General features: G+C 33.7%; 1 protein-coding gene across 4 annotated transcripts in view; it reads right to left on the bottom strand.

Moving 5' to 3' along the window:
* Positions 1-1,188: 1,188 nt before the first annotated feature.
* The window catches only part of LOC116843614 (semaphorin-1A-like), a 711,737-nt gene continuing 699,884 nt past the window's right edge, over positions 1,189-13,041 (bottom strand). For 3 of the 4 annotated variants that reach the window (XM_032814150.1, XM_032814158.1, XM_032814166.1), the window contains 2 exons: positions 4,810-4,953; positions 3,489-3,990 (listed from right to left, as the gene is read on the bottom strand). In XM_032814150.1, coding sequence (XP_032670041.1) covers positions 3,674-3,990; positions 4,810-4,953 — 461 coding nt within the window. In that variant the 3' untranslated portion in view covers positions 3,489-3,673. Of the gene's footprint in view, positions 3,991-4,809; positions 4,954-13,041 lie in introns of all 4 variants that reach the window. The other variant, XM_032814175.1, reaches the window with a different exon arrangement.

The raw sequence follows: 13,041 nt of genomic DNA, 5'->3' as shown, positions 1-13,041 counted from the left end.
TTTCTCTTAATGTTGTATCTAAGATAATGTTCTCTCAGAATGTTCTCCAAAACTTATTTATGAAGCCTTTTTACGATCCATTTAGCTTAAGAAATACAAGAGTATACAGTTTCGATTCTTTATTGTAAATATTTATGCCTAAGAATGTTTTTTTTTGTTATACGAAAACAACAGAAACTAATACGATAGACAGGGTGTATCGGACCACTCGTGCCATCTCTTTTATTCGGCAACCAAGTGTCATATGGAGATAAACAAAACATTTTTAGAGGAAACCTTACCCATAGAATCAATTGCTGCTACTAGGATTTTTCGGAAAAAATTGGAAGTGATTAAAACCGAAGATAACTTCAAAATTTTATATAGGAACATGTATCGAATGTGATATCACTCAATAAGTCTCTTCAAAATAAACAACTTTTATTAGAAACATTTTTTTTTATTTCAACTATTAACCGAGAAAAATAAAAAAAACAAACATTTCAAATAGGTTAATACGTGTTTCAATCCTTTTATTAGTTCTTGTTTTTCAAATTAAATGTTCGAATTGTCTTCCATCTGTCGGGGCGAATAAAAGAAATTGTTTATAAACAACACCCAACTATAAAAAATATGAAGGAACGTATTCAAGCAGCTTGTCGATTTCTATCAGCTGAAGAGATAATACGAGCATTAGACAACATCCGCCATCGAATACAAGCTTCTTTAAATGTTAATGGAAGATAATTGCTTGAATACGTTCCTTCATTTTTTTGTAGTTGGGCGTTGTTTATAAACAATTTCTTTTTTTCGCCCCAACAAATGGAAAACAATTCAAACATTTAATCTGAAAAACAAGGGCTAGTAAAAGGATTGAAATACGTATTAACGTATTAACATATTTGGAATTTTTGGTTTTTTAATTATTCTCGGTTAACGAATTTATCATAAATTCTTAAAATTACTATTTTTTCATAGCTGTTAAAATAATATAAAAACAAAGTAAGAATATCTCAGTAATATCTCGGCAAGAAACATGCTTCTGACAATCATACCTTTTTAAATACTCTCATTTTATTTCTCTTATTCCAAGCTATATAATCAAACTCTTAAGTAATAGAAATTCTTTTTTTTCTTATTGCAGATAAGTAGAATCACTTCAATCAGTCAGTTAACATCAAACAACGACATATGATGTTCTTCTTATGGTTTTTTTTTTTTTTTGAAAGTGTTATATTTTTAGAAAGTTTTTATATTTTGATATACACACATAAAAAATCTACAAAAATCCTATAAACATGAACAAAATAAGTACGTAAGATTTATGTATATCTATAATAACTTTCTTTAAGAAGATTTCAAGACAGGCCATTTTTTAGCTCTAAACGAAAATACTTCCTTAAAATCTTGTTTATTTTAGTTCCCTCTGGTAGAGTGTCTACGTGGAAAAAGTTTCGCTGTACCAAAGACGCGTAAAAAATAAAAAACGAAAAGAAAAAAGAAGAAAGAAAACGTTGCGCATTAAATGTATATAACAAGCTTAACTAATTAGAAATTAATTTTAAGCATCACTACGACGAAATAAAGTAATTTCTGTCGAGCGATACTTCGAAAGTTACAACAAATACATTTTTTATACTTTGTTGTACCTTTTACTTAGATGTCACTATGTAAAATTTATCGCAAGATAATGAGACGCAAAGAAACGCTGTTTAAGTATACAAAATGTTCCTAAAATGTTCGATTAAACTTTACGTACATTCCTCGAAGAAATTGTATATGGTTACCATTATAATCTCACGCGAGGAGAGTTATCAAATCGTGTTCTCGTCTGTTATTTCCATCATTACCAATACTCACAGCACGATAATAAGTGCACAACGATACACGAATTAGTCTTACTTAAATCTCTCTCTATTCTTTGCTCCGTGTTATCGGATATCTTAAACAAAACGCATGAATGAGGCACTTGCCCGAATCTGTACCGGCCATAGTAATATTCCATTCCTGTTATAGATCAAAATCTTCCAACAATTAATACACGAAAGGCACGCCTCGTTTCTCGTGCGAATGCTTAAATGTCTCTACACTGTGTTTCATTTTATTTTGCATCAGTCTAAGCACATAACAAGTCACTGCTACGAACACAGTCCTCACAAGATATCACATTACTACGATTCGATTCTTCAGCCTTCTTGTCATAGTCACCATCGTTGTTGTTATTAACGTTGTGCGTCGTGTCGTTGTTGTTGTCGTTGTCGTCATTGTCGTCGTTGTGTCGTAGTCGTCATCGTCGTCGTCGTTGTCGGCATACATGTTTTTCTCACATTTGATTTTATATTGTTATCACAATTATATTATCCTCGACAAATTAATAAAAAGAGAACCTCAAAAGATCGAATTTTATACAAGAATAATTCCACGATGACCGTTCGTGAGTGTAACGATGGGCGCGCGATGGACATACTCGGGAAAGTTTGAAGATATTCTAAAGAAAAAGAAGGATTCTTGGCCTGTCATGTCACAATTAACTAACTTCTTTTTTGCCCCTTTGACAATTTAGAATATGATGTGCGAGATATGTGTTTTACAATGTGTTCTTTTCAACACATCTTCTCGCCGTATATTTATTATGAAATTAACATAAAGAGAGAAGAAAGGTCTCGCAGCATGTAATACAATATCTACGACCGTATTTTATCTTCAAGATTGTGTCACAGATAAGAGATACGTACAATTATTTCTCAAGTACCAACACTGCTACTTCTTAAGCGCACAAAATTACCGACGTTCCTTGCGACCAAACCGTAAATAGTAAGAGTGGACTTCCGCTTTCATAAAATACGCTGGCGATGCGATGCGATGCAATACGATACGATGCGATGCGATATAAAGTCGAGAGATACTATCACTTCCGTTGCGCCTCGTATGTCAGTCCACGTCGAAAGCACATGGAGTTCGTGCCGCCGCGTTTATGATAATTCGTATTCTTAATTAGAAGACCATCATCCACGCTGCGATGGACTATAGACTGAGACCGGGACGGTGGCGAGCTATTTATGGGTGTGGCCACGTACGTAATCATGTCGTTAAAGTTCGGCAAGAATTGTGGATTAAAGAGCGACAGGATCCGTTCGTTGAGCTCACGCGGATCCCGTGTAGGTACCATGTAGTGATCTCGCGCGTTTCCCGTCGTCTCATGTCGGTCAAACCGACTGTCGCCGTCGTCCTCGTCGTCGTCGATGGTGCGAGCAGCGAGGCGATGTCCACAAAGATCGTCGAGACTATTGGCACTGTCGCTGCTGCCGGAATCTCCAAGTTCGCGTGTCGTCGGTTCATTCATCAGTGCGGTTTCGACGCACTCGGACCGAAGATACCGATCGCATCTCGGTACTGCAGCAAATTGCTGCTGCACGTCGTAGGAGCCAAAGTATTCGAGAGCGCAAATTTCGTCGTTCACAACGCTCTCATAATGATCCTCGTCGCGTTTATGCGTATTACTTGTGTGATCCGTGGTGATGCCGGTAGTAAGACTCGTTGGCGTCGTTCCATCATCGTCCTCGTCGTCGTCACCGTCGTCCTCGTCGTTGCGCTCATCTGACTCCGCGAGATCGGAGGAAGAGGAGGAGGAAGATGCGCCAGAACCCGTAGGGTCCTGCGGCAAGCCTCAGACGGCTCTATGTCGCCTTCTGTATCATATGTACGTTTTCTTCACTTTCTGTACTGGTTTGTTCTCCGCGGACGAATTGGCATTCTTGCCATTTGGATTCTTAGGTGGTACGTTTAGCACCAAATTGATGGACTTGTTGTTGAATCCAGGTGATTCCGAGCTCTCCGTCAGTCGGTTTAGCTGTTGCCGTTGCTCGGAAGGCTCTGGATATGGCGTTCCACGCAATCTTTGGGAAAACCAGAAACCAAAAGCGAAACCAGCCACTAGGGAGCAGAAGCAAGTGCCTATCAAAGCACCTGTTAATGTCTGAGCTGAATAGACTACTGGTGTCACGGTCACACCTGTAATTAGATAGCAATATATGTTGAAAACATATAATTCAATATTTTTCATTTGTCATTCCTTATCAAGTCTAATTGCGTAATCGTATAATTTTATTAACGTAAATTTAAGATGCCCGAAACAAAAAAGCAAAAATAAAGCAACACATATGAGAGACACATGAACTTAAAAGTATAAGCGACAAAAATACAATTAACTTCACAGTAAATATATTTGCCACATAAAAAGTACAAATAGTGTTAGTATATAAAGTAAGCTGCTATTAGTGATAGTATATCTAGAAAGTGCAAAGAAGATGACGTTTTTACGTAAAAGAATATATTAAAAATGACGAAAAGAATCTTAAGACTTTATTTGAAGTTTTAACAAGTATAAGATTTTGTTTTCTTTTTCTTTTAATTGAAAAATTAACAACATTTTGACCTGGTATTGAGATTTGGTATTGAGAGTTAATTAAACGTAAAACTAGAAAGAAATATCAATTTTGAAACTTCCAAATTCGGTTATCTCTGAAAAGAGAAAAGAGATTCGTACAAAATTATCCTATTTCATATTCTTAACTTATATAGAATTATCGCCTTCATTCAATTGAATGATAAGGAATGATAATATAAGATAATGCATAAGTAAACCAGATTAATTTTAAATATAATATGAAATTTACTTAAAAAAATAAATAAAAAATTATGTGAAAAAAATTATTCAAAGCTAGATCATGTATCATGAGTAAGATTCGTCAGCTTTGACACGAGGATTGAAAATGATGTTAATGGTATGAAGCAATTGTGAACAATTCTCCGTTTTGCGGAAATGATTACCTTGAGGCTCGTTAGCCCTTGGCTGCGTACGGCCGTACTGATTTTCCCGATCCAACTCGATGACAATTTCATTGTCCCGTTCATCGGGTTGCTCGTCACGCCCAATTTCGGGCGCCACTGCTGGTTGCACGGGCTTCGTCATTTCTGGAGTAACATTTACGAATATGATGGCAGAGAACAGATGATTATGCATAAAATGATTATGTACACATATCGCGGTATACATGTAAATACATTGTGAAATGACTGATAATGAAATATGTTAGCTATGCGAGCGTTTGTCTTACAAGGAGATATCACAATCTGCTAACTCGATTTCTGAACGAGTGATAGTACGTCCGCTAGCTGTGATGTTGAACATCAATATCCTAACAGGGTTTATACCAATGGGTTTTTGTTTGTGAGAAATTACAGTATAAAGTTTGGATCACGGGACTATATCCCATATATGGCTAAAGTTGCGGCTATCTTTCAGGAAGGCGGCATGGCTGAGCAGACTGAGGCTCCCACGTTGAACATTTTTGAGCCGGCAACGAGGTATGAGTGTGCGATATTTTTTTTCTTACCTTAGGGCATGTAATTAATATTTTTTTAATATAATACATTTGTTTTGCATATGTCCTTCGTTTTTATGCTATTAATATTAACCAGGGGTAATTAGGGAAGTATCAAACTTGTTTAACGCAAACACATAAAAACGAATATAGACACATAATTTGCATTGCTTACAATGAAATATATTTTTAGTACATTTAAAAATATTATTGGTACTGATGATAAATAGTGAGAAAGTGTTTGTATGTGCATTGTATTACCTCGAATGTACAAATGTATACTTTTATCGCTTATAAATAAATCAGAATTGTTGTACATTCTCGTTATCATACTTTTAACCTGCCTATAAAAAACATTGCACGGCAGATAGATTGCTGTACATTTCAGTGATATTATTTACAAATTATATGTTGACTTATATTTTGTAAGCATTTGTATATGGTTTATTGTTGTTTCTCATCTAATGATATCTGATTAATAGCATAAAAATGAAAGACGTGCAAAACAAATGTATTATATTCGAAAAACATTAATTATATGCTCTAAGGTAAGAAAAAAAAACCGCACATAGACAACTCGTCGCCTGGATTCGAATGCTCGCTGTCAGCTTAGAAATGTTCGACGTGGGAACCTCAGTCTGCTCAACCACGCCGCTTTGCTGATAGTCGCAATTTTAGCAATATGTGTGATACAGTCCCGCGACCCAAATTTTATACTGTAATTTCTCACAAACGAAGGCCCATTGGCACAAATCCCGTTAGGATATTGATACTTAACATCGCAGCAAGCAAATGTGCTATGACTCGTTCAGAAATCGATTTAGCAGGTTGTGGCATCTCTTTGTTAGTTCAATTGAACGAGCAATGAGTTTTGTTAATATATAACATTATATTAATAACAACATATAAATGCCATAATATACATGCTAATAGATGCATCTTTCAGAGAATATTACCCAATAAACAAATAAACATTTCAGACAACACATTATACAATAAATGAAAGGATTAGCAGCAGATTTAATCGAAAAGCCGCAGCAAAGCCATAGTCATCTGTGTTTACATTAAACTGTTCTGTCGACAGAGCTTATTAACATAATTTAATAATTTGATAGTAGATTAACGACGGAAACTGAGCAGATCTGTTTTATAAGAATATTAAAAAATACGATTTAGCAGTAAAATTAAAATCTGAAGAACACAGATGCATATCTGGCACAGATGCATATTGTTGCGATACAAGAAATATAATGCGATATAATGTCCAAATCCAAAAAGCACTGTATACGTTAATTCTTACCTATACGGAATTATAATATTCAACATAATGTATAATTATATACATGGTATTCAAGAAAGGAATTCAAAACTTACAGCGTAGGTAGTATACATTATATTGAATAGAAAATATTAAGTAAATATAAGTTGAAATATAAGTCAACCCTTTCAGAATTACAAATGCTTTTCGATTTTGGTAACACAAATTATTTATATATTTCCATTGTGAGATCACGTACAATAAATTAATAAACAAATATCTTACTATATTATTACTTTAGTATTTATTCGAAGAAAAGAATTTTGTTTGATTAACCAAATGTCTAGTAAAATATAAACGAACTAGAATTCCGGTTGAAATTATCACAATTCTGTTGAAAGTTAATTAAAAATCTTGTTTAATTAACCAGAATCTTTTTTACTTGAACAGAATTTTGATAACTTCAACCGACATTCTGGTCCGTTCATATTTCACCAAATATTTTGTTAAACCAATCAAAGTCGCTGATCAATTAACTGTCAGCGCGTGACCAACAATATAGAAACAAATGCAAATAAGGTATAAGTAAGTAAAATGCAAATAAGTATCTTAAAAAAATTCCGTTTCATATCACGCACCAGGCTCAACTAAATCCGTCTAAACTAAAAGTAATGAAACTTTTCAAAGAATTTTTATGCCAAACAACCATATTTTCATGCCTGAAAATTAGAGACATTGTTATATTAACAATTAAAAGGTCGAATTTCGTCCACCTTCGGTGAGCTCGTTTGACCTTAATTATATGAAGTGTGACGTTCAAAAATGATAATATATGTAGTTGCCTTAGTCATGCCAAAATCTTATAACGTTTGGAGCATAAAAAAGTTGATGTGCATAGCACCTCTCTATGAGGATCTCCCTCCATGTATCGTCAACGATGTTCATATAACTTAGAGATAAGAAAAGTTACAAAGGAATTGTTGTCTTGATGATCCTGGGTAATATTATGGGGAATAATGGGACGAGTAAATAGATCATCTTCGAACGAAACGGTTCATATAATTGGGGTCGAACTTTGCCCACTTTCGGTGAGCTCGTTCCACCTTTTAAATATATTACGCGTCTCGTTCTCGATAATGTATGTAGATGTTTATATGACAACTCTCAAAAAATAATTGTTTATTTATATTGAACATTTTTTTACAACACATTAGTAACTAAACATAACTATTCTAACAAGGAGATGCCACAACCTGCTAAATCGATTTCTGAACGAGACATAGCACGTTCGCTAGCTGCGATGTTAACCATCAACATCCTAATTGGGGTTTGTGCCAATGGGCCTTTGTTTTTGAGAAATTATTGTATAAAGTTTGGGTTGCGGAACTGTAACACGGATATGGCTAAAAATACGATTGTCTTTCAGCGAGGCGTCGTGGCCGAGCAGAATGAGGCTCCCACGTTGAACATTTTCGAACGTTCAGCAACAAACGTTCGAATCACCGCGACAAGTTGTCCATGTGCGAAGTTTTTTCTTCTTATTTTAGAGCATGTAATTAATGTTTTTCGAATATGATACATTTGTTTTGTATATGTCTCGTTTTTATGCTATTAATCAGGGATAATTAGGGAAGTGTCAGGCTTGTTTAACGCAAACACGAATATAGTCACATATTTTGCATTGCTTACAATGAAATATATATTTTAGTACGTCACTTTCGTATGAAAATATTGTATATAACATTGTCATATAATAAAACATTATCATATAATAAAATATTTGTGTGTATGTGTATGTCATATAATAAAACATTGTTTACAATGAAATATATATCTTAATACGCCACTTTCGTATGAAAATATTGTATATAACATTGTCATATAATAAAACATTATCATATAATAAAACATTTGTGTGTATGTGTGTGTCATATAATAAAACATTTTTCATTTAATAAAACATTGTCGTATAATAAAATATTGTCATATAATAAAACATTGTCATATAATAAAACATTGTCATATAATAAAACATTGTTATATAATAAAACATTGTCATATAATAAAACATTGTCATATATAATAAAACTTATACGCTATAAACATCTTTCATTTTTTCGCAATGTGGCGGATGGAATTCTGTATAAAAACAATGAAAACATAACAAATGTTTGCACCAACTGCATGCAATGAATGCATTATTTTGAATCCATCCGCAACATTGCGAAAAAATGAAAGATGTTTATAGCGTATAAGTTTTATTATATTACAATGTTTTATTATATGACAATGTTTTATTACATGCCAATGTTTTATTATATTACAATATTTCATTATATAACATTGTTTTATTATATGACAACGTTTTATTGTATAACAATGTTTTATTATATGACAATGTTTTATTACATGCCAATGTTTTATTATATTACAATATTTCATTATATAACATTGTTTTATTATATGACAACGTTTTATTGTATAACAATGTTTTATTATATGACAATGTTTTATTATACGACAATGTTTTATTATATGAAATATATGTTTATATATGTTTATATATGTTAATATATGAAATATATGTTATTATATTATATGTTTTATTATATGACTATTTTATTATATGACAATGTTGTATACAATATTTTTATACAAAAGTGATGTACTAAAATATATATTTCATTGTAAGCAATGCAAAATATGTGTCTATATTCGTGTTTGCGTTAAACAAGCCTGACACTTCCCTAATTATCCCTGATTAATAGCATAAAAACGAGATATATGCAAAACAAATGTATCATATTCAAAAAACATTAATTACATGCCCTAAGGTAAGAAAAAAAAAATATCGCACAAGGATAACTAAACTCGTCGCCGGATTTTGAACGCTCGCTTCCGGCTAAAAAATTTTCGACGTGGAAGCCTCAGTCTACTCGGCCACGGCGCCTCGCTGAAAGACAGTCGTATTTTTAGCCATATTCGTGATACAGTCCCGCAACCCAAACTTTATACTGTAATTTCTCACAAACAAAGACCCATTGGCACAAACCCCAATTAGGATGCTGATGCTTAACATCGCAGCTAGTGAACGTGCTATGTCTCGTTCAGAAATTGAATTTAGCAGGTGGTGGCATCTCCTTGTAAGATTGCACGTATAAATTGATCACTAGAATTGTCTGTATCGGCTTATTACAAAATTTAAAGAATGTTTCAGATTGAGTAGACCAACCAACGGTATGTCGTATGGTATCAATATCAATTCCTTTTTTGAAAGCAGTAGACACGGCGGCGTGTCGTCTGTAAACAAAAAATATATTTGTATCTAATTTTATTAAGTGCAGACTTAATCCAGTGATCAATCCCGGATAGGAATTTAAAAGCGGGCTTGTAAAGACCCTAGATAGTTTTTCCCCATTTCTGTCTAGGCGCCATTCAGGCAAACCTGGATAGGTCCTGTACAGAGATGTAATGCTTTTGTAAGTCAGGGCCCGATTTGTAAATCTGACGAGGCCCTATTCTTGCACGCTTATGTAGGCCCTATCTGTACACGTCTAAGTAGAAAAAAATATTCTTTTATGTATGAATATGTATTACTTTTTTTCTAATAGAAACTAATATATTCGTAAAGGTCACAGCGCGCTTTCTGATTTTATTTGAAAATTTTAAATTACTTGATGCTACTAAATGCTACATCACATTTAAAAATTCTCACTGACACTGGTAGGACTCGAACCTGGACTCTCAACAACCCTCCTGCCTAAGGCACCTCTGGATTATGAATCCTGTTGCCTTAGACACTACGCCAATTCTTCAATCGATATAAGCGTTTTACATTTTGTCCATGTGTTGTGATTAGCACACATATAATTTTTTGATAATATAACTTAATAAAATGATATAATTTTAATAAAAATTATATTTTTCGTACTTTTATTGTTAATTTAATCCTTACTCTTACAAAAATATTCCATCATTTTTATCCTCATGTGGCCCACTTTTGGCCCGTTTTTAGCCCATTTTCTACTCGTTTCTTAATTTTTATGGTCGTTTCTTGCACTCTGAAGCACGTGCAGTGTATCCAGCGAAAAATTATAACGAGTATACACGAGTATACATGAGTATGCATGAGTATTTTTGAGCAAATTGCTCCTTTTTAACATTTTTTTCAGCTGGTGAGTGAAAGTATGTTAATACGTTCCTCTTTTACTCACTTTCGTTTCAATGTAGATCTGTATTAAAACGAAACTGAGTAAAAGAGAAACGTATTAACATGATGTCACTTACTAGCTAAAAAAAGAGTGTTAAAAACGAGCAATCTGCTAAAAAATACTTATGCATATTCGTATATACTCGTCGTATTTTCCACTAAAATTAAAAATAGGACTGAGTGCTACTAACACGACTACTAATTAAAAATTATTAAATTATATCGTCTTATTTCTTTTTTTATTCCTATAAGGGAAGGGCGGGCAAGATGGATTGAAACATTTTTTTCGTAAAAACATGGTTAAAATAAAAATATTTTTCAAAAACGATGATATATGACATAAAGTTTGGATTATTTTCTTAAAAGTTAGCAAAAGAAAAAATATATTTCTTAAACTTTCTTATGGAAAAATAACAAAAAGAAAAGTGGTGTTGATTTTTGACTTGTTCAAAAGATGCGGAAAAGATGGAATAAAAATAAAAGTCTTATAATCGATTGTAATATAAAAAAGATCATATATTTGGATATCTAAATAGCAATAAATAATACTAACAAAAGTTAATAGATGATCAATATTATTTTTTCCAGCTAATTTGAATGCTAATATTTGCAAAGATTTTTTAGTCATACCATATAAGTTTGTGTCCATTTTCTTAGCATATTATTTATTTTTGCGCAGTAGTCTTTTCTATTTCTTAACATATTACTTATTCTTGCGCAGTAGTCTTTTCTATTTCTTTGGAGAATACGTTCTGGAATCGACTTAATTTTATCGTGTTAAGGATCGGATCCGAGAACTTCGCGGCCGCTCGTTGGTCTTACATACATGCCTCGGATTCGGCAAACCATCAGGCTCCGTCCCTAAGCGCGTGTCGCGAAGATTCGTATTACGCGCAGTATTGTCTCCCATTTCGAGAATCCGGAGACGGTTAAATTATCGATTTCGACAGGATGAAGGGAGAAAAAGGCGTCCGTGCGATACCGCTTCGATCGAGATCAACGACATATTCCGAATTTTCCGCTACCGTTTTTCGAAGGTATAACGTAAAACGTACTCATAGCCGAATTTCACCTTGACTGACAACGAGTACATAACAATAGTCAACTGTTTCGTTTGACGAACTTTCCAATCCGGCACAAGTACGATAAAGCGAAAGCTTAGCAGCCAATCAGCGACTGCGACGATGATGTAGATGTCCGTTGAGATGGAGTCAAATTTGTTCGTAGTGCCTGCTAAATACTCCGAAACCGCTCCGCTTGATAACTCTCGTTGAGGAAAACGGCTATCTTGTTTGAGGGCGCCGGAGATTTGAATTGACGAGATCTGACATTCGATCGTTAATATAATTTTCTGATCCAATTTGCGGTTCCCGAACGATCCACGCTTCATCTCTCCTGCTTATCACTATGTCCATAAAAGGTTCCGTGCATTTTTTCACTTGTCTTTCCGTCGCCTTTGCGCTTTCCCAGAGCAGTCCCGGCGTTTCGTTCGCATCGAATTGATTCATAACGTGAATTCGCGAACAGATCGCATAACTACCTTTTTGTGTTGTCTATACAATATGACAAGAAGTATAATGTAACCTAAGAATATTTTTGCTTATCACTTGAATAATCTTGTAGATAAGCCATGTATTTAGAGAGCAAGTTGACATTTAAAAACATCTTACTGATGTTAGAGACATTATTAAAAAGTTATTAAAAAGTTATTTGACATTACTCTGGGTATAAACAAATTTCAAATATAAATCATACGTAATTATGTATGATTATAATTTAATACAATTATATATTCACACTTCTTCCCAGCTATTTATTTTACTTGTTAATAAAATTTGAATAAATTTGAATATATTGTTAATAAACTTTGAATAAATTTCATCTTAAGGGAAAGATTAAACAAGTCACTTAGTGTTATTAAGTGGTAAACTTAGTTCCTGCGGCTCACAGTTAGATGACGTTAGTTGTAGGTGTAATTTATTTTGACATCTGAAACTGGCTGCATTTTAGAGGTTAGACATTTGTCAATAAAATTCAGTGCGAAGAGATTCATTTAAGCGAGCAGTGCTATTTTTTCTTTTGATTAAATATGGAACGTGATAAGTTGTTTTTTCGACATGTGCTGCTTCATTACTTTGACTTGAAAAAAACTGCAGCTGCAGCTCATAAATTGCTTTTCGAAGCTTATGGCAATTATGCTCCATCGGAAA

This window comes from Odontomachus brunneus, unplaced genomic scaffold (genome assembly GCF_010583005.1).
Source record: "Odontomachus brunneus isolate Ranch 3 - 2012 unplaced genomic scaffold, Obru_v1 Obru_scaffold_003, whole genome shotgun sequence".
In the NCBI taxonomy this organism is placed as follows: domain Eukaryota; kingdom Metazoa; phylum Arthropoda; class Insecta; order Hymenoptera; family Formicidae; genus Odontomachus; species Odontomachus brunneus.
Note: the sequence above shows the minus strand (reverse complement) of the source record. Positions and strands in the feature narration are given on the sequence as shown.